The 24,380-nt window shown below is 46.6% G+C and overlaps 1 protein-coding gene and 1 long non-coding RNA gene across 5 annotated transcripts; one reads left to right on the top strand and one right to left on the bottom strand.

Annotated features, from left to right (window-relative positions):
* The first annotated feature begins 217 nt into the window (after window positions 1-217).
* On the top strand, window positions 218-23,164 carry Tdrp (testis development related protein). Of its 4 annotated transcripts, none has more exons than XM_059244685.1 (4): window positions 218-442; window positions 766-975; window positions 20,015-20,112; window positions 21,413-23,164. In XM_059244685.1, the coding sequence occupies exons 2-4, from the start codon at window positions 850-852 to the stop codon at window positions 21,756-21,758; spliced, it is 570 nt and encodes a 189-aa protein (XP_059100668.1). In that variant the 5' UTR covers window positions 218-442; window positions 766-849; the 3' UTR covers window positions 21,759-23,164. The 4 variants fall into 4 exon arrangements, with proteins under 4 accessions (XP_059100668.1, XP_059100667.1, XP_059100670.1 ...); XM_059244684.1 differs by having other exon boundaries at window positions 219-508; XM_059244687.1 differs by having other exon boundaries at window positions 222-508; window positions 766-951.
* Window positions 16,999-21,743, bottom strand: LOC131894425 (uncharacterized). The gene is made up of 3 exons (XR_009374912.1): window positions 21,545-21,743; window positions 20,000-20,169; window positions 16,999-17,599 (listed from the first exon to the last, which is right to left on the bottom strand). It is a non-coding gene; the product is annotated as an uncharacterized LOC131894425 (long non-coding RNA).
* Window positions 23,165-24,380: the final 1,216 nt, after the last annotated feature.

Raw genomic sequence — 24,380 nt, 5'->3', positions numbered from 1 at the left:
AAGAGGACCCCTGGAAATCAAGGGTGAGGACCAGGTCCAGCTGGCATTGCCAACTCTCCGACCTCGTCTCTTCTGGGCCCCTGGACCCTTCCCTGAACTCTGGTTGACTCTTTTCTCCTTTGGTCAACATCTGTCCATCACCCCATCAGTGTAGGCCCAGGGCAGGCCTCATAGCAGTGGAAAGTGACCGTTGCCAATCCAGGAACCGTTCTCTTTCCCTAGTACCCCTTCCCCGCCCCAGGTGCCTCCCCTCTTCCAGTGGCCCATATCCATTAATATTTCATAGACTTTGAGGAGCAGCTCAGACCCGCGTCCCTTAGCCTGCAGTCTGCGAAACCCCGCCCTCGGCCCACGGAGCAGAAACGGGGCGAGCATGCGTATTGCGCGGCCCCACCTCAGCGTTGCCTTGGTGATCCGGGATGGACCACGCCCATCGGGCTGAGTGAGCGGAGGGTCGGGGGTCCCAGGGCCACGGGTGTGACATGTCATATGCTTTTGGTGCACCCGGGTTCGTGGTCCCTGGGTAAAGGACTCGGCTGCCTGGATTACCCGAGGGGACCTCCTTAAGGAGGTTGGGGCGGTCCTGGGGAGGTAGGGGAGGTCAGAGACTGAGGGGACACGGGCTGAGTGTCGGGGTGGAGGAGGGCTAGGGGACAGGGGACTTGAGGGAGTCGAGCGGGCAGAAGGGCTGGAGGAGGGTCTGGGGGCGGGCCTGGGGGCGGGGAGGGGACGGCCGCCCGCAGCTGACCGCCCCTCCCCGCCCAGTCCTCCGCACCGTCCCGGAGCCGCGGGCCGAGCGTCCTCCCCCAGTCCGGGAGCGACGCTGCGCCGAGCGGTCGAACCCCCGAGATGTGGAAGCTGAGCCGGAACCGGGTGCTTCTGGACGAGCCCCCCGAGGAGGAGGACGGGCTGCGCGGGGCACAGGCGGCTGCAGCAGCCGCCCCGGCGCCGGTGAGGGCACGCTTGGGGGCGCAGGTGCGGGCCGCGCGCGGGGTGCTCCGGGGGCGAGGTGCAGGTGGATGGGGCTGAGTACCCGACGCTTCCCGGGGCTATGAGGTGACTTGGTCCTGGAGGACCCCTCGGACTAGTGGCCCGATCCTGCAGATCGCGGGCCCCAGAGCCAGCCTGCGTGGGTTACCGCGGGGCGCGCACCCGGGGCACTTTCCGCACTGGCTGGCGACGCTGCCCTTCGCTCAGCTGCCAAGGGCTCTAGGGTTCGCCTGAGACTCCAGGGACGCGGGGTGACCGCTTCCAGGCCAGGTGTTTCTATTCCGGGGTGGGAGAAACAGAAGTCCTGAATCATGGTTCCCCGGGACGGCGGTTGGCTCACACTGAAAAGCTTTTGGTGACCATAGCACACGCAAAGTGTGCTAAATATTTATTTGCATAATACGTATTTCCTTTTTTTTAAGCCTTTGATTCTCTCCCCCCCCCCCCCCACGCTCCCCTCCGGAAGAAAAGATCAGAGTCCTTTATACAGAAAAGGCTTTGGCCCGACAAGTGTAGAGATATGCTTGGAATGTCTAGAATTTTTTAATTAACGTGATTCCAGGTGGATCTGTAGGAACCTTCCCCACCTACTTTTTCAGTGCGGGTTTTCATTCCCTTTCGTGTACTATGAAATTTAGGTCACAAAATAAGCCAATTTTAAAGCATAGAACTATTTTGTTATGTTTTTTGAAATACATTGTGAAAACTGTGGATGATATAAATCTTTCGAGAACTTGGAAATAGTCCCAAAACTGCCTCTTCCCTAGTTGGAGCAAAAGAACATTTGTTAGGAATGAAGTTTCATTTAAAACATTTCTTGGGAATTTAATAACATTGCCAACTCACAGACATCCGAGTTGACGACTGCAAGCGTTTAAGTATGGTTTCTATCGGAATTTACGTTTCAGAAGTTACCTTTTGGTATTCCTAGTGCTTTGTATTTCTTATAGCTAAACGGCAACTCTTAAATGCAGTAATGAACATTTGGTTGTAGTCTTTGGTTTTTTTTTATTTTCTTCTAGCCAGTAATATGTGTTTAAGATTGCTTCGTGTGTCTTTTCATGGTTCAATATTACATTTATTTTTGGTGCTGGATAATATCCCATTGTCTCTGTAGACCAATTCCCCATTTGCCTGCAGAAGGACATGACATCTCTGTTGCTTCCAATCTTGGACAGTTGGTACTGGAGCCTCTGTAAACGAGCAGGGTGGGCTTTTGGTAGACGCACCATTTCAGCTCTTAGTTAACAAGAATGAGATTGTTGAGTTGTGTGGTCAGAGTGCATTTTGTTCTAGTCTGTGTGTGTGTGTGTGTGTGTGTGTGTGTGTGTGTCTGATACACGTGTGAGTATGGACAAGTGTGCATGTGGAGGTCGGAGGTCAGTTCTTGCTTTCCACCTGCTGGAGCTGGGTCTCTTTTCACGTTTTTTTACCACATCCACAGCTTACTCCAGTCTAGCTGTCCTAAGAGGCTCTGGGCCATTCTCCCATCCCCTATCACCCATCCGAGGGATGGAGGTGCAGATGCACAGCTCTGCGTCTGAAATTGACCTCTGGTCATCAGACTTGCACAGCAGACCCTTTGACCTGCTACGCCATCTCCCCCACCCCGATCCCCACCATCAGCAAATGAGGAACCACTGTTGCTAGGTCTTACCTGCATTTGGCATGTCGGTGTTCCTGGACTTCCGACATTGTAGTAGGTATGGAGTGGTATCTCACTGTGATTGATTGATTGATTGATTGATTGATTGATTGATTTGGTTTTTTGAGACAGGGTTTCTCTGTGTAGCTTTGTGCCTTTCCTGGAACTCACTCTGTAGCCCAGGCTGGCCTCGAACTCACAGAGATCCGCCTGGCTCTGCCTCCCGAGTGCTGGGATAAAAGGCGTGCGCCACCACTGCCTGGCCTCACTGTGATTTTTAATCTTAACCCCCACCAAGATGTAGCACATCTATTCTCATGTTTATTTGTCAGCTCTGTGCCCTATTTTCAAATCTGGTGATCAGTTGTCTTAAGACATTGTTTGGATAATGATCCCTTATCATATGTGTGTCTTCAAGAATTTTTTCCTCCTCCACAACTTATATTCTAATTCTCTCCACAGTGTCTTTTGCAAAGTACAAGTTTTTCAGTGAAATCCAACTTACCAATTATTTCTTTCATGGGTATCATGCCATTGTTATATCCAGCTTATCAATTATTTCTTTTGTGGCGCAAGCCATTGCTAACGCCCAGCATCGATCTAAGTTAGTTCCTGTTATCGTCCAGTTGTGAGCTGTGATTTTGTTTGTTACGTTATTAAGGATACATATAGTATAATGTGTTGAAAAGATGATGGTGTAGAAAAATAGGTAGCTGGGATGTGTGGTGCTGGCCTGTAATCTTGGCACTCCAGGGTCAGAGGCAGGAGGATCACAAATTCAAGACCAACCTAGGTTATACAGCAAGATGGAGGCAACTGATGTTCTGAGACAGATTTGGAACTTAAGGAGCACTGATCTAAACCAAAGCTAACCTCTTTTAGAATGAAATTTTAAAATCCATAACAAATCCATCATAAAACTGCTTCCTACAAAATGTTTAAAGTGGAGAAAAATAGGAATTAATATGTGGATAGGATTGATGTTTCCTCTCATGTTTAAAATATGTTTTCTGATGTTTCTCTTTTAGTCCTTCGACTCTTCCTCCCCCTCTAGAGAAAGTTAGTTCATTGTTGGAGCGTGCGGATGAAGAGCAACATTCTGATTCTAGAAAATGCTCAGTTACATCCGTGTTTGTCCTGTGCACTTCCTTGAAAAGCAGGCCAAACAACTATGGTCTGCTTCTGGTGTGTGTGTGTGTGTGTGTGTGTGTGTGTGTCTGTGTGTCTGTGTGTCTGTGTATATGTGTGTGTCTGTGTCTGTGTGTCTGTGTGTCTGTGCCTGTGTGTGTTGAAGAAAAAGTAGAACAATGCTCTGTTCTGAATAAGTGTGAAGCCAGGCGGTGGTGGCACACACCTTTATTCCCAGCATTTGGGAGGCAGAGGCAGGCAGACCTCTGTGAGTTCAAGGCCAGCTTGGTCTACAAAGCAAGTTCCAGGACAGGCTCCAAAGCTACACAGAAAACCCTGTCTAAAACAACAACAACAACAACAAAATAAAAATATAAATAAATAAATAAAAAGTGTGAAATGTGGGAAATTCAGAGTCACTAACTCCAGCTAGTTTTACACGTGGGAACAAATTCTCTGCACTTTAGATTACTGGCTTTTTGTTGTCGTTGAAAATAAATGTCTTATGGGTAGCACTAATTGGACTTCAGAGTTGTCAAAAATATGGACATAAAGTTGGGAAGGGACTGTATTGGGTTATGAGCAAATTAGAGGGGAATTGGGTGGGTGATATTGCATTTCATTTTTGCATGTTTGAGATGTTAAACAATAAAAATTATAATTGAAATAGAAAATAAGAGATTAAAAAGAAAAGACACATGTTTCATTAAAATATAAATGTAATTTAATATAAATATATAATAAATATAAATTAAGTGAGGCTTATAAGGAAGACTATTCATTGCAGCCACTCCGTAAGGGGAGATATATTTTAATGAATCTGGTGTTTACTTTAAAAATTAAAATTGATGATGTGTATAGTACAAGATCTCTGAATCTTGTCAGGCTGTAACTCTTTTTTCTATCTCAACAGATGCATTATTAAGGTTTTTTATATATCCATTAAACATTTATGCAAATATACAAATATATTTAGAAACATGCATTTGCTTTTCAACTGTAGACATTTATATGTATCTTGAATTGCTCTTTCTCAGATAACTGGTCTTATGAAACACTTCCTGTGTTTAGCATCACTAACTAAAAATCACTCTCAAGACTTTGTGGTACCAAATATTGTTAAATAAATTTGCCAGTATCTGTTTAGGTCTCTTCTCAAAGATTTGAGTCAGTTTTTAAGACTCCTTCCTTTCCTGACAGTTTTTGTGGACCACAAACAGGGGTATGTAGAGATACCTAGTATCAGCACGATTTAGACAGGCTTCTCCCTACCTCTGAGCTAACTGGGAATTCACCATTTAAGCTATAAATTAATGAATGCCCTTATAAACAAGCTTTGGGAAAGCCATGACACATTTTCATGTTAATTCTTTGAAGGTTGAGGTGTACTTACACGCATTGACATAAATCCATCAACCAATCAGATATTTTAAAATTAGAGTTGGTGGTGGGAAGAACCAGCATGACCATCTTTGTTCAGGTTGTACACACCATCCTTTCCAGCTGCTCCAAGGGCTCTGCCGAAGGAGGCTTGTTGGTGTGGATTTGGGACGGAAGGATGGAGGATTGTAAACTGTAACGTTTGTGCTTGACTTGACTTCTAAGTCTAGTAAACCAACACTTGTGTCCTTTTTGATGGAGTAAAGTGTAAGATAAGGATAAGACACACAGTTGTCCTTCTGTCCTGTCCGCCCCCCCTCGCCTCTACAGCTTACACTTTATTCCATTTTCCATGAGCTATTTTCAAAAGCAGAAGTGAATACAAGTCCTTGCCAATGTAAGATCAACCTACGGATGCCAGTTGAAGATTTCCATCAGTGCCAAGTGCCCCTTCATTCTCTGTGTGTTTCTGTTTTCACGGTGTATGATTGTCTTGACCCATCTGGGTGGCCTCAATTAGAAGATAAGCTGAGAGCTTACACAGCAAACATTTATTTTCTGGGGTTCTAAAGGTTCCAAGTCCAAGATTAAAGTGTTATAGATTCTTCCTATTTATATTGTACGATTCTTCATATAAAAAGTTAGCAAGGCATAATTGTCTTAGTCCTCCTATAACCTGCTTTTCTCATTTAAATTAATATTGTTAAATAAATGTGACAGTATCTATCTGTTAGGTCTCTTCTCAGGGTTGTTGAGTGTACTGAGTTGGTTTTTAAAATTGCTTCCTTTACAGTTTTGTGGCAGTAAAGACAAGGAACCACTTGGCTCGAGATGGCCAGACTGGCCTAAGCTGTGTATGTAATGCAGGGTGGATTGGAACTCCTGCTTTCTGCATTCCTTGTTGCTGGGATGACTGGCTTGCACTGCCGCACCGAGAGTCTGTGTGGCAGTCTCCTTTCTAGACTCTGTGTGACTTCTGGATCAATAAGAGCAAGATCCTTTGGGGGCCTGGACCCCTCCGCATTCCGTTTGCCTGCCTGCACTTTCTGTAAAAGCACTGCTGAGATATCGTTCCTGTAACATCCTGTCTTACCATGCCGTGTGGCAGTGCCGTGGTTTTTTAATGTGTTCATCGGTGCGGTCAGTTTTAGAACCTGGAGGAATGCTGTGCTCCATAGCTGTCACCCTGAGTCTCACCTTTCCGTCTCTCCCACAGTTCTGCCGCTGTATCTTTTCGGGAATTTCATCAACCTGGAATCGTGCGGTTCTGTGGGGTTTGTGACTGGGGTCTGGGACTGGGGTCTGTGACTGAGGTTTGTGACTGACTGGGGTCTGTGACTGGGGTCTGGGACTGAGGTTTGTGACTGGGGTTTGTGACTGGGGTCTGGGACTGAGGTTTGTGACTGGGGTCTGTAACTGGGGTTTGTGATTGGGGTTTGTGACTGGGGTCTGGGACTGGGGTCTGTGACTGACTGGGGTCTGTGACTGACTGGGGTCTGTGACTGACTGGGGTCTGTGACTGGCCTCTTGTACTTCACATGTTCTATCACACAGTCAGCACTCCATTCTGCTTTGAAACTGAATACTCCATTGTGCTGATGTACTACGAGCTTAGTTTACCCTTTATGTCCCAGTGGGTGTTTGCATTGTTTCCTTCCTAATTGTCTATTACAAATACTGTTGTATAACCATTGTGGACAAGATTTTGTCTTGACCCGTTTTTCACTTTTGTAGCCATGTTCCTAAGCATCAAAACGGCCCTGTCTGAGTCAGGGTTTTTGCAGCTTCAATGAAACACCACGACCAAAAAGCAAGTTAGGGAGGAATGGGTTGATTTGGCTTACATTTCCATATTGCTGTTCGTCAAAGGAAGTCAGGACAGGAGCTCAAACAGGGCAGGAACCTGGAGGCAGGAGCTGACGCAGAGGCCATGGAGGGGTGCTGCTTACTCCCCTTGGCCTGTCCAGTCTGTTTTCTTATAGAACCCAGGACCACTGGTCCATGGATGGCACCACCCACAATCAATCACTAATTAAGAGAATGCCTTGCACCTGGATCCTGTGGAAGCCTTTTTCTCAGTTGAGGTTCCTTCCCTTCAGATCACTCTAGTTTGTGTGTCAAATTGGCAGAAGACTAGCCAGCACAGGCCCTGTGGTACTGCGTGTGTGATCACTGAGGACCTGCCATCCTCTTTCCCAAAGGCTGGACCACTTTCCATCCCCACCCGCAGGGTGTGAGGATTCCGAGTGCCTTGTGTTCTTAGCAACCCTGGTTCTTCACTGACCTTTTATTCTTTGTTTTTTGTTTGTTTGTTGTTGTTTGTTTGTTTGTTTGTTTGTTTGTTTGAAGACAGGGTTTCTCTGTGTAGCTTTGCGCCTTTCCTGGAACTTGCTTTGGAGACCGGGCTGGCCTCGAACTCACAGAGATCTGCCTGGCTCTGCCTCCCAAGAGCTGGGATTAAAGGCGTGCGACCCGCCCGGCGACCTTTTTATTAACTATCCAATGTGTGTAAAGTCGTTTTCAGTCTTGTTTTCTGTTTCCTTCACGACTACGGAGACTTTCTATTTGGTCTTTACTCACTGAGAAGATTGAGTGGCTCATATTTTTGTTGTTGAGTGATAACATCCCTATACGTTATAGATGAAAGTCTCTTGCCCCGCCTGTATCAAATTTTGCCGATAGTTCTTTCATAGTAGGTTGCCTCTTGATTCTCTTAATACATTTGAAGCATGTTTTAACTCTCATTGTTATTGTTTCTGGTTTGAATATTTCTTCTGAGAATCACTTTCCAAATGCAGGGTCATAGTTACCCAATTGCTTTTCAGGCCGGGCGGTGGTGGCGCACGCCTTTAATCCCAGCACTCGGGAGGCAGAGCCAGGCGGATCTCTGTGAGTTCAAGGCCAGCCTGGGCTACCAAGTGAGTTCCAGGAAAGGCGCAAAGCTACACATAGAAACCCTGTCTCGAAAAAACCAAAAAAAAAAAAAAAAAAAAAAAAAAAAAATCCCAATTGCTTTTCAGAGTTTCAAACCTTGAGCCCCTTCACCAAGGCCTTTGTGATATGGGAAGCCAAAGGATCACTTTACTGTTTATTAACAAGCAAAATCCATGCACAATTATCACAGACAGAATGGGGAATCTGACTGCACATTCCTCATTCCAAAAGGTCCCGTGCATCCCTGGGCTCCTGCCTTATCATTGGGCCGCATCCCTTCCCAATGAAAATTCTGCCTCTTGGACCAGATGCTCTCTTCAATTGATTAGCCGACCGGTAACAGGGTTCCCATAACACCTTTGTTCTTATGTTTTTGTTAGTGGAATGAAGTAAGGGTCTAACCGAATTCTTTGGCAGGTAGGTTACTTGTCACATTTGTTGAAAAGATGTCTCCTTTTTTAATGAATTGTCATGGTGCTTTTCTGAAAAGTCAGTTGACCGTGTATGTGTGTGCCATCCCTTCTGAACCTTCAAGGCACACTTGCTGGTACCTCAGTCTTGATCACTGCTCGTGGTATAGCAGATCTTGAAATGAAAACCTTAGCTCTTACGTGTTCTTTTCTAGGCTGTTTTTGCTGTTTGGGATTCTTTGTTATTCCATGTGCATTTTAGAGGCAGTGTATCCCTGTTGCAGAGAAAGCAGCTGATATCCCATAGGGACCGTGTTGAGTCTGTAGACCAGTTTCAGGAACATTGCTATGTAAGCAGTGTTTTTAGTCCTCTGATTCATAAAATAATTTTGAGATGATTTTTCATTTGTTTAGACCTCACAAAACTTTAAAATATTGTCATTTTCATAAACTAAAGATGAAATCTTGCCGTCTTTATTTCAAGTTATATTATTTTAATGCAATCATAAATAGAATTGCTTTAATTTGATTTTTACATTGTTCATTGCTGGTATATAAGAGCAATATATTTTTATATCTTGCTTGACTATCTGATGATCTTATCTCTTTTCTTAGTTGTAAAAGATAATGCTTCTACACGTGGGGATAGTTCTACTTTTGCAGTCTGCATGCCTAGTTTCTCTTCTTGACTAATTGCCCTCTGGGGCCCTCCAGCATTCTGCTGAGCAGGAGTGGCAAGAGCTAGCCTTCTTTGCTCATTCCCGATCCTACGGGGAAAGCCTTCAGCATTTCACCACTGAGGGGGAAGCCAGCGTTGGGCTTTCCTAAATGTCCATTGCCAGCTTAGAGCTGAGTGTTTCTGTCATGAAAAGATGGTAGATTTTGTTATGGTTTTTCTGTGTCTGATCATGTGAATTCTGTTTCTTATTTTCTTGCTATGGTATATAATTGAATTCCAGATGTTTGCCCAACTTTACAGTCCTGAATAGCCACTTTACGAAATGCAGGATGCTTTTAATAATCGTTAGGTTCAGTTTACTAGTTTTTTTGTTTGGTTTTGTTTTTGAAACAGGGTCTCACTGTGTAGTCCTAGCTGGCCCTGAACTCTGTATATAGACCAGGCTGGCTCACACTCACAGAGGTCCACCTGCCTCTACCTCCTGAGTGCTGGGATTAAGGGCGTGTGCCACCTCACTTGGTACGTCACTAGCATTTTGTTGAGGATTTTTTTTGTGGCTACATTTATGGCATATGGTCTATAGTTGGCTTTTCCTGTAATGTCTTTGCTTTGGGTATCAAGGTAATACTAGCTTCACAAAGTGAGTTAGGAAGTGTTCCTTTTCTATCTTCAGAGACTTTTTGAAGAATTGCTGTTAATTCTTTAGATAGTTGGTAGACCAATATTGAACAAGTCTGGCCTTGTGTTTTCTTTGGGGACAGTTGTTGTTGTTGTTGTTGTTGTTGTTGTTGTTGTTGTTGTTGAGTTTTGTGATTGTAGCTTGCTCTCTTTGCTTGTTTTAGATCTGTTCAGCTTTTCTATTTCTTCTTGAGTCATGTTTAGTCCTTTGTGTGTTTGCAGACACTTACCCACGTTGTCTGAGTTCTCTGTTAGTGCTCAGTTACTTACTATGTTCTGGAGTAATGTTTGATTTCTCATTCTTAGTCTGAGCAATGTGAACCTTTGTTTTCCTAGTTTAATTAAAGCTGTCAGTTTTGTTGATACATTTTTGAGTCAGATGATCCATTTTTAGCCAGGTTGATCTTGAATTTATGGGCTCCAATGACCTTCCTGCCTTAACCTCCCAAGTAGCTGGGAGCACAGGTGCATGCCACCAGATTCACACACATTTTTTTTTTATTTAAAAACTGTTGGTTTTGCTGATTGCTCCTGCATTATTCTCTATCCATCCACGTCGGTCCTCATCTCCGTCTCTTCCATCCTGCCTGCTTCTGGTTTCATTTTCTCTTCCAGATCTTAAGGTAGAAGCTGAAGTTACTGGTTTGAGATCTTCCATTTCCCTCAGGATTTGCGTCTGTCTGTTTGCTGTGAGATGTCTCTGGCACAGCTCTGATCCAGGACTGAAGGGCCTCAGTCACCAACCGTTCTCCAGTAGTCTGCTGAAGAACTGGAGATGGGGTTGCCATGGTTGCTGTGCCTGTATCCTGTGGTTTTCGAAGGGCATGGAGGATTGTCTGAAGATGTGTGATTGTCCTTACTCCTCTTTTGTCTCATAAAGTGTGCGCGTCTTACCTTTTCAAGTTCATTTTGTAATAATAGATTATTGCTGTGATGGGTAAACATAAGCTACCTTTGGTCTGTGTTTTAGATGTGATTTGTTTTCGCATTTTTATTCAGCTGAATTCTTTGTCTTACAGTACAATTGGGTTCATGTTCTAACTCTTTATAATATTGTGGTTGCAAATACTTAAAATGTGGGTGTAAATGAAAACCAGTTCATCTCTCACGATGGGAACTGAGAACAAAACGTAGTTTTTGTTTTGTTTTGTTTTGTTTTGTTTTTGGTGAGAGTACAGTTGATTTGTGCTCTGAACTGCCTTGCTATTGCACAAGGAGCCTGGAGAAGAGGAACCGTGTGTGTTCTGCCCCTGTCATTTGCTGTGGATGGCGAGTCCTGTGAGCTCCTTTCTCCTTCTGTCTGTCACTCTCAACTCTGTTCATTTCCGGTTCCTGCCTAGGTACCCTTAGAGTGGGATGGAGCTTGGCTCTGCCTAGAGCAGGAAGACCGTGTGGATGGCTCAGGACACTGGGGTCTGGGCCAGGAATGTGGTGTGTTTTACAGTAGGAGGAAAGAAAGAAAGGATCCCGCCAAGGCAAAGTGAGTGGCCTGTCACCCTCCGCAGACACGTCAAGTAAAGAAAGCAAGTTATTTAGAAAGCTCAAACTAGGTTATACCCCCCATGCAACTTCAGCAAGGGTGTAAAACGGCTGGGAACACAGGACATGGGAGGAAGAGCTGCAGATGAGGCCAGCCCCGTTGGCAGTCAGCCCTGCCTTGTGCAGATCACTAGACGTCTGCCTGTCAAAGTGGCAGGAGGTGGGCCCAGAGGACCTGGAGCTTCAGTCTGTAGGGAGCTCTGGTTATCATCAAGGCCGAAGGTGTGGGCTCATCCTTACCAAAGGGTTTTGTGAGGTTGGAGCCATTGATGCAAGTTTGTGGTCCTCCCTCCCTCCCTCCCTCCCTCCCTCCCTCCCTCCCCATTGTTGGTATTGTTGCCTGATAATCTCTACTTGCGGGCCCTTTTGGGCCCCAGAGCTGCTCTCCCATTGGGTTTCCATGCTCCTGTTTTGTTTGGTTTTGTTGTTTCTGCTTCTGCCTTACCTGGCATGCAGAACCCCTTCTATTCAGCTGACTCCCTCCTCCAGCAATTTCGATTTGCTGTTTCCAGCCCAGGAAATCTGGATCCTTTTCCTCTCTCTGTGTTTTATCTTCTAGTGAAATCAGCCAGACCTATTTACATAATGCTTTGTTTAGAGAATGATATTTACGATCACTGGAAGCTCCTGAGCCTTCGGTGCTGGCCTTGCCTTGGCCCCAGGCAGTGAGGGGCTGTGATGGGCATCTGGTGGTTTCCCTCCCACACTCGGTGTTGCTCATTCCTCAGTCCGCCACTGTTTATCCTCTTCCTCCAGATGCCTGACTCCAGCTTCCAAGGCTGCCGGGTCTTCCTTCGATTGTGAAGCCTTGCAACCCTCAGATCTTTGCCTGTTTTACACTCGCTGCACACTACCAAGTGTGGCTGCCTTTCCTCATGTGTGCGTCTCACATGATAGTTAATGTAGTGAAAAGCAGATGATCCACAGTTTAAAGATCAAACACAATGAAGGTTTAATTCTTGCCTGGGGCACAGCCCCAGTGGGCCTTCTAGGTCTGTGGTGGTCCTGGCTCACTCGGACTGGCTTGCCAGACTGGTCTAGCCTCAGGGGAGCAAGCGCTTCCCAGGGCTGGGCTTTGGAATTGCACACTCGCTTGCTCAAGAGGGCGTGCAAACTGCTGAAGCCTTGGCAGCTGAGAGGCTGGATGAGAACTGTGGACTTAGTTTCCTCCTAGTTATTTCCATGTTCTGAGTAAGGAGAAAAATGACCGGAAAAGGGAGAGAGATGCTGTTCTCTGCTGCCTGAATCTGTCTGTCTGTCTGTCTGTCCTTGGCAATCATGTGCATCCCTCTTTCATCTTACTTGGTCACTTCATTACTGAGCAATTTCCATCTCCTCTCACTAAAGAAAGAGAATGCTAGAGCATCCGTTTCTGAAAAAGCAGCTAGTTTGACTCTTCTCTGTCTGCCTCATAGGACAGAAAGGACTTGTGAGTGTTCCAGTGGAGGTTGGGGGATGGGCAGGAGGCAGCCCAGAGTTCCCTGAGCACCCCGGAGCTGTCTGTAAGGAGCCCAAGGCCTGTGGCTTAGGGACATGAGGTCCTGCCTGAGCCCCGGGACATCCCTCTGACTCTGGGTGTGATGGCGGGTTTCTGTGACAGCCTGTGGGTGCTGCTCCTCCTCCAGGCAACCTTGGAGATACCCTGGAGCAGCCTGGGTTATTGATCTGAGGGTGTTTACTCTCAGTGTAGGATTTCTCTAAGCAACACGGAAGCCTGGGCTTTGAGACGAGCCCTTTGGTGGTTCCCAAACTAAGCGTCTGTGAAGTGCCGGTTCTCTGTTCATACTCTGTTTCTGTTTAGTCTCTTAGGTCAGGACAGGGCTGCGGCAAACCCATTTGCGCCCCTGTTAACTTTCTTTAATAACTCAATCGAAAGCAGTATCTTTAGTGGACTGCTTTCTCTGCTCTAGAGGACTGAGTAAACGCTTTCTGTGGGTTATGGTGCTTATCTACTTTCTAACTACTCCCACCCCCACCCCCACCCCAGACAGGGTTTCTCTGCGTAGCCCCGGCTGTCCTGGAACTAGCTCTGTAGACCAGGCTGGCCGCTGTCCTGGAACTAGCTCTGTAGACCAGGCTGGCCTCGAACTCACAGAGACCCTCCTGCCTCTGCCTCTCGAGTGCTGGGATTAAAGGTGTGCGCCACCACCACTATGGCCCGGCACTTGTCTGCTTCCTTAGCTACTTGTGCTCTGTGGGTTACAAACATGGCTGCCATTTTTTGTTGTTTCTCTCTTTCCCGTGTTACCTGTGGTATAGAATTCTATTCCATAGACGGGACTCTGTTTGGTCTCTCACCAAGGGAGTATTGTCTGACACTTCATAGCTCTCCTGGTACACATGCCTTGACTCTCACCCTTATGGTCTCACCAGCACTCTGTACTATGGAATTTGGAGACGCTTGTTGTGACTTGGGGGCTACCCACATCCACCTTCAACTGTAAGTCATCCCGATACTTCTTACTGAACAGGACTTAGCTGAGGTCTGCCCCAGTCTTTGTGGGTTATTATCAGTGCATCTGTGTATCTGGTCCTTTCCTGACCTGTTTATCTGGGTGCTAGGCGCTAACTTCATCTCACTGTGGCCTTTGCCCCTTCTGTCCTCAGAGTGGGAGCTACGGCTTCTCTCTAGCTGCAGCTGCCCCTCCTGCCCCTCCTGCCCCTCCTGCCCCTCCTGTCCAAGGTTGATAGGGTACCATGAAGGCTGAAGTCGCAGGAGTCTGTGAGTAAACACCCCCGTGCCTGCAGCTCAAGGGTAGACATGGACGTAATTCAGCAGGTGCCCGGGGACTGGCTGGTTTTGTGTGTCAACTTGACACAAGCTAACATCATCAGAGGAAGGAGCCTCCGTTGAGGAAATGCCTCCTGGAGATCCGGCTGTAAGGCATTTTCTCATTTAGTGATCAGTGGGAGAGGACCCAGCCCGTGGTAGGTGGTTCCATCCCTGGGCTGCTGGTCCTGGGTTCTATAAGAAAGCACGCTCAGCAAGTCATGAGAAGTAAACCAGTAAGCAGCACCCCTTCATGGCTTCTGCATCAACTCCTGCCTCCAGGAGCCTACCTTGTTTGAGTTCCTGACCTGACTTCCGTCAGTGATGAACAGCAATGTGGACGTATAAGCCAAATAAACCCTTTCCTCCCCAACTTGCCTTATTATGGTCATGGTGTTTTGTCACAGCAACAGAAACCATGACTTAGGCAGCCTGTCACAGAGTGTTCCTCTAGAGAACAGTGCACTCATATCTTTTTGTTGTTGGCCGCATGAGGGCTTTGCTAAGAAGTGCTGCAGTTACTTTGTTTCCACAGAGTGGCCAGAGCTGATACATTCCCGCAAGGTATCATATTGTCCCTCACCTCTCTGTTCCAGGCCTCCAATTCTCTGCAGCTAGCCACCCTGTTCATCTCCCAGAGACACTGTGCACAGGAGCTTTGGCTGGCTGTAGAATTTCTCTCTCTCCCCTCTCCCCTCCCCCTCTCCCTTCTCCCCTCTCCTCTCTCCTCTTTCCCTCCCCCTCCCCCTCCCCCTCCCCCTTCTCCCTCTCTCTCCCTCCCTCTCCCCCTCCCCCTTTCTCTCCTCCCCTCTCTCCATCTCTCTCTCTCCCTATCTTTCTCTCTCTCTCGTGTGTGTTTATCGGTCTCTCTGTCTATCTCTGTCTCGTGTATGTGTGTTAAACACACATACAGCCGTAGCCGTGAGAGCAGGAGACAGCAGACTCTTGGGTGCCCGCTCTGTTGAGCATCTTAACCGTAAGCCTCACTCATATCAGGAGGCACAGCTCTTTCCCTGTTTGAGCTGCTCACATCGGCTGTGTGCGCGTGAACCCGGACACAGGTGTCTCTCATGGTTTATCTCAGTAGACAGGAGTCTGGAAAGAGCCTTCTCTGTCTGGGGTCCAGCACCACCTCTTGTTCTGACCCTAGCTTCATGCGGTCAGTTGTGGGACCACTCCACTCTGCAGCCCTTTCTTCTGAGATGTTCCGAGCTGGCCAAAGTCTCGTGAAAACTCGCCTGTAGCCTGATACTCCGGTTCTGATAAAAGGGCCTTGGGTTCAATTTCACTGTTGACCTAGAATCCTAAATTTCTCCAGAATACCCGTTTCTCACTAACTTGGGTGTTTTATCGTAAGATAAGCTGAGCTCCAAATTCAGAACTTGGGCCGTCTCTCTGCATCTCTCTTACATCATGATCAAACACAGCCTGCCTGTGTAGGTGGTACAGCCTGCCTGTGGTCTAAACATTGCTCCCACATAACAATCATGTCCACATTGATCCTAGAGGGAAGGAGGATGCCGGCAGCTCTTGATGGAAGTCTCCGGAAACTCGTAGTGGGGGCACCCAGAAAGAAGGAAGAACTGTTCTTCTATACATCTCCACCCTCTGGAGAAGCTGTTCTGCAGCTCAGGGCCAGGGAGTCAGAAGCACCGCCCTGCCCGGCAAAGTGCTGGGTACTGATGTGTGGTGAGAGCCCCTGGCTCTCAGCACAGCAAGTGTGTGGGCGAGTGCTGTGGTTCAAAAGCCTCGATGGTGTTTCATTGCCGTCCCGCCGTATACAGGACTTAGCCATTGGTCTAGTGGCAGAATCCAGACTTTGCTCCTCGAGGGATGTGTCCTGCACAGGGACCAGGGAACACCGGTGCCTTGTTAGCTTTGCGTTAAGTTCTTGTCTGGTATGTTTGGTCAGATTCAATTAATTAATATATTAACAGATCTTCTTATGGGGCAGGGTAGGTATGATACGGCTGCATGCTTCTTGCTAAGATGTACTCTTTTCCTGACTCTCGGGAGACTCTTGCCCAGTATCCTCAGGTGGCTAGGGCATTTATGTAGCTTTAGTCTCAGGGTCAACTCCTTCCCCGAAATGCTTTGAATGACTAGTATTTAATACTTGGTGTTTCGGTAAGGGCTTGCTCATGGTGTAGATGTGGCAAGCTGCTGTGGGGTCTCCAAAAAAAAGAACTAACCTAAGGGAAAAACACCAGCATTGAGTCCTAATCCAGGAAGATGTATAAACTTAACGAATGTGAATAACCCCTTCAGCCTGGGCAGACTTGACACCACACAGGATGTACCAGCTAGCAATCTTGGAAAGAGTGTTCAGCTGAGGTGAGGGCACCCCTCACTGAGAAAGGACCCAGAGAATGTCCAAGTCCAAGAGATGATGGGAAAACTGACTGAGATGTTTCTAATGTTTGTGGAGTTGATAAAGAAGAGTGCTAACAGGCCAGAAGAAGTGGGAGGAGACTTCTAGCTTTGAAACCTGCCCAGTGTGGCCTAAGCCACCCTGTTCTGCGTGTAAACTCTGCTACCCTTGGCATGGTGCATACTTGAAGTCACCCCAGAGGGCTCTGGGAAGGCCCACCTTTAGAGAACTCTGTGAAGAGGCAGGTGGACAGGAAGTGCTGCAGGCTCCAGCTGCCCACAGCTGGCCACTGGCCCTCTTCACCTATCTGAATTAACTACAGCTGTGACACCCTATCACAGCTCCAGGGCTCTGACTCTGTGTTCGCTCTTCAGACTCTGAGGGAGGAACATCCACTCATCCTTCCTGGGAAGTGCTTTACCATTCGCTTTATTTCTAGGAAGCTTTCCTCTCTGGGTGTATTTTCCCTGCATTTGTTCCGTTTCCCTCATCAAGGCTACTTGTTTCGATCCCATTGGCTGCAGGCTGCATCCTAATAACACCAGTGCAAACAGGCATTGGGCAGCAAGCAAAGCTCCCGAGTTCCCTCTCTTGCTGGCTTGTCTTACGATGCAGACCGGCTCCCTGGCAACCATGGTCAGGGATCCGTGGAATGTGCAGCCCCAGCTGGGGAAGGGCAAGCAAGTGAGTCAGCTGGCCTAGCTTGGTGGAGGTTTGTGCTTTATGGTGTCTGCCCCGGAGGGTTTGGGCTTGCTGGACATAATACCCCCCAAAACACTTGGTTCAGGCTTCCTGTGCTTTGTAGATACTGCTTCAGTCAAGTGACTTGAGGCCTCACAGTTTGTGTCCTCGCGGGGAGTCACAGTGTTTGTTTTGCGGGTTTCTGACTGGATTCCAGAGAGGGGCTTTGGGGACAGTTGCTGCTAGGCACAAGTGGATCAGACCAGGACTCTGTGCCTGATTCGTGTAGACTGATGTGGCCCCCTCGCCCTGAGCTGAGGATCACAGGACAGACGCAAGCCTTCCCCGGCAGTGCTGTGACTTCCGTGGCTCTGTAGGTGTCTGCATCAGGCACCTGGAATGGCAAACCAGCGTCTCATGCCTAAGTTTTTGTTTTTGTTTCTGCTGCAGTGATTCTTTGGCATGGCTACACCACTTAGGATTCTAACACAGTGGGTTTGGTGGAGACAGACCTCTGCCCAGAGGGCATTTCTAAAGTCTAGACTGACCAGGGCAGAGTGAAGTCGTGGCTCCTGGGTGTGTTTGGACGGCTTTCTACTTGTGCTGCCTTGATGGGTTCACTGAAAATTTATATTATATTGTCTCACATCAGAGGTCTCCACAGCCTCTCGGTTCCATTTTTATGACTCTCTTTTTGTATTTTTAACATTTTAAAATATTTTAGCCAGGCGTTGGTGGCCCACGCCTTTAATCCCAGCACTGGGGAGGCAGAGCCAGGTGGATTTCTGTGAGTCCGAGGCCAGCCTGGTCTACAGAGTGAGTTCCAGGAAAGGTGCAAAGCTACACAGAGAAACCCTGTCTCGAAAAACCAGTATATCTATACATTGATATATCCCCTTGCCCTATGACAGTTCCCTTTACTCAAGCCAGCAGGGATGTTGATGTGGGAGATATAATAAAGTTAGACTTCCAGGGAACCTGGGTCTGTGCATATTTCTTTCTGCCTAGTAAGTTACTTAATAGATCTACAGTGATATTGGTTGTACAATCCCGATTTCATAAATGAAATTGTATAAAATGACTTTTCCAGAATCAATAAAACACATCGTTTCTTCTCCAAAGCTTGTCTTTGGGGAGGTTGAAGTAAGCATCGCCATCCCCTCAAGATGCTGGAGCCTAGGGCTAGTCAGAGCTGCTGGGGCCGGAGACCCCTGAAAATAGAATTAGACTCCTTCAGTGCCAGGCTACCTGGCACCAGACATGAGATTCCTTCCTGTATTGGAATCTTCCTCAGGCCATAACCAAGCTTCTTTAACACAACCTTCCACAAGTGGAACATAATTAGTGGCTAGCACATTACAGGATGTGGTTTCCTGGAACATGGATGAGCAGGTATTGTGTGTAGGTGTGGAAGGGTCAGGGTGTGCTTGGCCCTGGACATTCCTGTCAACATGTCCATGAGATTATAATGGGGCTGGAAATGCCCTTTGCCAGTTATGTTGTGGCCGTGGTCACCAGCAGAACACATTCCTTCCATGTTGGTGGTGATGGTGTGGGCAACCACGTGGTCCAGCCCACTGTTGCAGAGCACAGAATGCAGGTAGTCATGTTTGAAACCTGACACATGAGTGTCACCTGTTGTGGTGGTATTGTGTTCCCCAAAATATTGTGCACCCTGTTATCTGTTTACTGTGTTCAGCCCTTGTATTTTAGTGGGTTCATCCACAGCCGTAGGAGATAGATAGATAGATAGATAGATAGATAGATAGATAGATAGATAGATAGATAGATACATACATAGATACATAGATACATAGATAGATACATAGATAGATAGATACATAGATAGATAGATACATAGATAGATAGATACATAGATAGATAGATACATAGATAGATAGATAGATAGATAGATAGATACATACATACATACATACATATATACATAGATAGATAGATAGATAGATAGATAGGTATAGATATATATCCACCATGTGGTCTAAGTGTGTGTCAGAGAACGGAACAGCCACTAGATACAGAGGCTAGAAAATGGTGGCACTCACACCTTTAATCCTAGCCTTCTGGAGGCATGGATCTCTGTGAGTTCAAGGCCACACTGGAAATAGCCAGGCATGATGACTCACACCTTTAATCCCAGGGAGTGATGGCAGAAAGCAAAAAGATGTATATGGCGTGAAGACCAGAAACTAGATTCATTTGGGTGGTTAAGCTTTTAGGCTTTGAGCAACACAGTTCAGCTGAAATCCATTTGGATATGAGGACTCAGAGGCTTCCAGTCTGAGGAAGCAGGATCAGCTGAGGAATTGGCAAGGTGAGGTAGCTGTGGCTTGTTCTGCTTCTCTGATCTTCCAGCATTCACCCCAATACCTGGCCTCAGGTTTAATTTTATTAATAAGACCTGTTAAGATTCCTGCTATAGCCTGTTATCTGTTTACTGTGTTCAGCCCTTGTATTTTAGTGGGTTCATCCACAGCCTTAGGAGATAGATAGATAGATAGATAGATAGATAGATAGATAGATAGATAGATAGATAGATATAGATATAGATATAGATATAGATATAGATATATCTCCACCATGTGGTCTAAGTGTGTGTCATAAGCTATACCATTTAGGTGTGAGAGAGCCACTCTATGACATTAACATGGTGATAAAGTCACCTGGTGCTGGATCTTTCAAGGTGTATCGCCATCATTAATCCATACATTGACTTGTTGGGATAGGAAACTGAGCTCTGTGGATTCTCGGCATCAGGTCTGACATGTCTCCTTACCTTTCACCTATTCAGGGAGCAAGTCTCAGAGGTTGGAAAGAAGTAACTTCTCTGTTTAATAAAGATGACGAACAGCATCTGATCCAGGCGTCCAAATCTCCCAAGTCCAAAGGGTGAGTCATAAGCGGCCATCTTGAGAGGGTGACATTACCAGCAAGGCAAAGAGATTGCTGTGGTAACAAGAAGGGCCCACCATCGCCTCAGGAGAGGCCTCTGCTGCCCTAGGCTGCAGGTCTAGGCGAGCTGTGAGATGTGAATGCTAGAGTTCTCTACTCTGTGAACACAAAGAAATGGAGTGCACTCTGTGGATGCCCTGGGGACAAGTGACATGTACTTTGGGTCGGGGTTATGTAACCAATGAAACATTTTGAAATGCTAAAGCAAAGGAAAAAACTAAAACTTGTAAGTTGAACTCACTAGCCATAGCTAGCCTGCAGCCATGCTTACGATTTTTCAGAAAGTGAAGGGAAGCTCTGTTGATATGTACAGGGTTGGGTCTGAGGCATGCTGTGGTGGTAGAGCACTCACTGGGCATGCCCACGGGCCTGGTTCGACCCCAGCACCATCAAAACTAAGCAAAACCACAAGCATTGTTTGGAAACCACGAAAGATTCTAGAAAGTTAAACCAAGTATAAACGGATATGTTGTTGCTACCATATTATAAATTCATCAGAATGTTAAAAGTGCATTTAGAGGTAAAAATGTAACTTTAAAAAAATGTAACAGGACTTTCTGTTGAGAGTAAGATGGTGACCTTGGAAACATGTAGCTGTGTTTCCTTCTGGTAGAGGACCACCTATGGCTGAGGATGTCAGCTCTTCCTCACTGAGGCAGATGAAGGGCTCCTATGTGTGTGTGTGGGGGGGGGGGGGGGGACGGGACAGTGGCTTCACAAAAGGTCCTCTCGGTCATTAGGTGATGTGCTGATGGGTCTAGGACAGCTGTGTCCCAGTGTCTGCAACAGTGTCCTGAGTGACGCTGACATGTAGTCAGGACACTAATGACATCTTTGTATGTTGGAGATTAGCTTTCTCTATGAGCATCCCTACTGAAAACCCACTTCCTGGATAGAATTTCCTCTTTATTTGTAACCTAAACTAGTCCTTGGTTTTTCGTGGCTGGATTGTCTGGGTCCCTCCTGTGGCCTTTGAGAGCTGGCTCCTTGTGACAGTGGCTTCAGTCTCCTGTCTGGGAACTGGCCCTTTGTTCATGCTTCATGGAAAGCCAAAGTGTGGCTTCTATAAGCTTACACTGGCTGACTTCCCCCTGTTATTTTTAATGTTTATCTCAAACTCATGCACAGGTTTCTATTAGCTTTCTAAGCACCTTAAGGTTTTTAGAAAAGGGCTTTATTTATCAAAGTGACAGATTTATGAGATCCATGTGACCCAAACTAAACTTTTTACCTACAGAAGCAATCTGCGACTAAAAGAAGAATTGAAGGCTGAGAAGAAATCAGGATTCTGGGACACTTTGGTTTTGAAACAGAATATCCAGCCGAAAAAACCAGACCAGATCGAAGGTTGGGAGCCTCCCAAACTTACTGCTGAAGGTTTGGCAGCCGATGCCGAGGATGGTCTAAGTGGCTGCCCACCCTGGTCTGGCTGGGAAGATGATACCAAGGGCTCTACCAAGTACACCAGCCTGGCCAACTCAGCCAGCAGCTCCCGCTGGAGCCTCCGGTCAGCAGGGAAGCTGGTCAGCATCAGGCGACAGAGCAAGGGCCACCTAACAGATACCTGTGAGGAGCTGGAATGAACCGAAGGAGCTTCACTGTGACATCACATTGCTTTTAGGGTTGGCCAAGCCCGGTGGCCTTCTACTAGTGTACCATTAATCTGTTGAGCCCTCTCATAGTCAAGGAACGGGATCCACTGAGTTGCTTGTGTTTCGCGCTCAGTGACCCACATGCGCCATGGCTTCCTGGTGACGTCTGGTTGCCTTACTGCGGAAACACCGAAAGGACATGTGATTGCAGACACTATCCTGTGAGGTCGAATAACAACTCACAGTCCCCTCTAAGCTTCAGGCCAGCCTCAGTCACTTCTCTCTTAAGAACCTCCACATCTTGTCCGTGCATGTGACCTGAGCGTGAACGTGGCCTCTGTGGTACCTTCTCCCTTTGTCAGAATACGAGAAGCACCTTCCAAAGTTACAGTAATTCAGTTGAACAACAGGTTCATTTTTCCCTTATTAAGATCAAAACAAAACAAAAATCTAGATGCTGGAAGTGACCGAGGTGGTTTGAAGTAGAATGTCAGGGCATTTTGAGTGGCCCATCTGCTGCTGAGGAGGAGTGAGTGGCCTCCAGTGTGAGCTTGGGTGGCAACTGGTTCTCTTACGGAATTGTATTTTTACTTTTGGACTTTTAAATACGGATCTTTCTTTTCATTAAAAAAAAAATGTTGATTTTCAACTTAAAGATTAAAGAAATATATGAGTGAATGTTAAGTCACCCAATAATCTTAGCTTTGCTCAGAAAACATCAACCTGCTCACTGTAGAGTTAAAACTGTATATAAAATACTGAAGTGCCTCTTTTCTAGTATTCTCAGATGTTTAGTTTTTCAAAATGAGATACTTTTATGATTGACATTAGATCTATAAGAAGTGTTGTCTCCTCCCCCGCCCTGCCTGTCTCACGCTGGTGACTGTCCTCACTCGCTCGCGGTCCTGGGTGTTGGCAGGATTGATGTCTCTGTATCTGTAGGGGACAGTCCACAACAGGTCTTGCACGTGTTTTTGCTCTTCAGTTACAGTACTTTGACAGAGGAGGTGTGTGTCTCTTTGTTTTGGTTAAAAATTAATAGCTTCCCGTCACACTGTCCTTGAGCTTCTCAGTGTGGTCGGTTTGCTGCTTCATGTAAATGGATGTCCCTCTTAATGTCCTGTGGCACAGTGGAATGGCCTGATGCATATGTAGTGTCCGAGTGTCGATGTCTTTAAAGGAACAAGTTTACGAGATCTGTCTACAGCTACATGTCTGTCTGTCCACCACCTAGCCAGCCAGCCAGGTGTCTCCATTCACCTGTCCACCTGTCCACCCATCAGTCTAGCCACCCATCAACCGAGCTGTTTATCTTTTCAAACTAGAGTAAGTTTACTTACTGGGTTTTGAGAGGGCTTTACACGGTGTTTAAATAAAAAATTCTTAACACCTGGAAATTGTGAAATTATGGAGATTTTGATTCGTAATGCAAAGTGTACAATTTTTACTGTGAGTTAGGAAATCTTTAAGTATTCTCAGGTAAACAGTTGAGTGCATGAGCTCTGACTCTCTTGTCATCTTCAAAAGCAGTGGGTAACCACAGGGTAGGACAAAAGAGCAGTCTCCCGCTGAGGTCCACAGCGGGGAACCACTGGAACTGTCTGGCTCCCTGCCTGTGGCACAGGAATACAAAGCCTTGAGAATGTAGGGAGCTCTTGGACACACAGCCTCTGCCTTCACCCGGCCTGTGGTGAGTGCTAAGTGCCTGTAGCTCCCTGTGGCCCTGTGCCTGAACGCAGTGACGCATGGTGGCACAGGACCTGTACACTGTGCCTCTCAGAAGGTGAAGACGCACTGTACACCAGACTTCGTTTTTTTAATATAGAAAGGTTAACTGAAAATGAATTTTTCTCCTGTTGTATCGAATTAAAATATCTTGTGTTTGAGATTCTTTCATATAAATATTTATTGGTTTGCTTTCAGAAGGAAATCTCTTGAAAGACTTCAAGGAAATTTGTTCTTTTAAGACGCAGTTTGCGGCATAACTGTGATTCTGGGGCCGGGAGAGGGAAGACATGGTTTCCAAAGTCTCTACCTAGCACTTTGTTCTGGTCTTTTTAACAGGGATGTGTTTGGCTTCAGGGAGGGGCAGAGTCTTCCTTAAAGCTAAGGATTAAAGAAAAAAAACAAAAAGATGTGTCCGTCTCCTTGATCGTCAGAGCTGACAGACGCTTCCCTGACTTTGTAATCTTCAAAGATGCGGCAAGTCACTGCTTCCTAAGTAAACCAACAGTTTTGCTGAAATTATGCATGTGGCTCTTTTCATGTTTGAGCTAACACTATTAGGCTGTTTCCTGGAGGGTGATGGGCACTGGGTGCCCTGGGCTGCTTCTGGGCTGCTGCCCTTGGTTAATGAGTTAAGTAAACCCCTAAGCAACTTGATACCTTGGCCTGCATCCGAGAAACATGAACATACCAGAGATAGTTTGCCCTACTTTTTCCTTCACTTACCTGCTCTCTGTTTAATACATGAACAAGGACCGGGCAGTGGTGGCGCACACCTTTAATCTCAGCACTTGGGAGGCAGAGGCAGGCAGATCTCTGAGTTCCAGTCCAGCCTGGTCTACACACTGAGTTCCAAGACAGCCAGGGCTACATAGAGAAACCCTGTCT

This window comes from Peromyscus eremicus, chromosome 17 (assembly GCF_949786415.1).
Source record: "Peromyscus eremicus chromosome 17, PerEre_H2_v1, whole genome shotgun sequence".
Taxonomy (NCBI): domain Eukaryota; kingdom Metazoa; phylum Chordata; class Mammalia; order Rodentia; family Cricetidae; genus Peromyscus; species Peromyscus eremicus.
This window is presented reverse-complemented; position numbering and strand designations above follow the sequence as displayed.

Excerpts from the sequence above, each read along its gene's own strand:
- Tdrp (XM_059244685.1), top strand. The coding sequence starts at position 850 with ATGTGGAAGCTGAGCCGGAACCGGGTGCTTCTGGACGAGCCCCCCGAG. Across the intron at positions 976-20,014 it reads GGGCACGCTTGGGGGCGCAG|GGAGCAAGTCTCAGAGGTTG; the intron begins GTGCGGGCCGCG and ends TCACCTATTCAG. Across the intron at positions 20,113-21,412 it reads AAATCTCCCAAGTCCAAAGG|AAGCAATCTGCGACTAAAAG; the intron begins GTGAGTCATAAG and ends TTTTACCTACAG.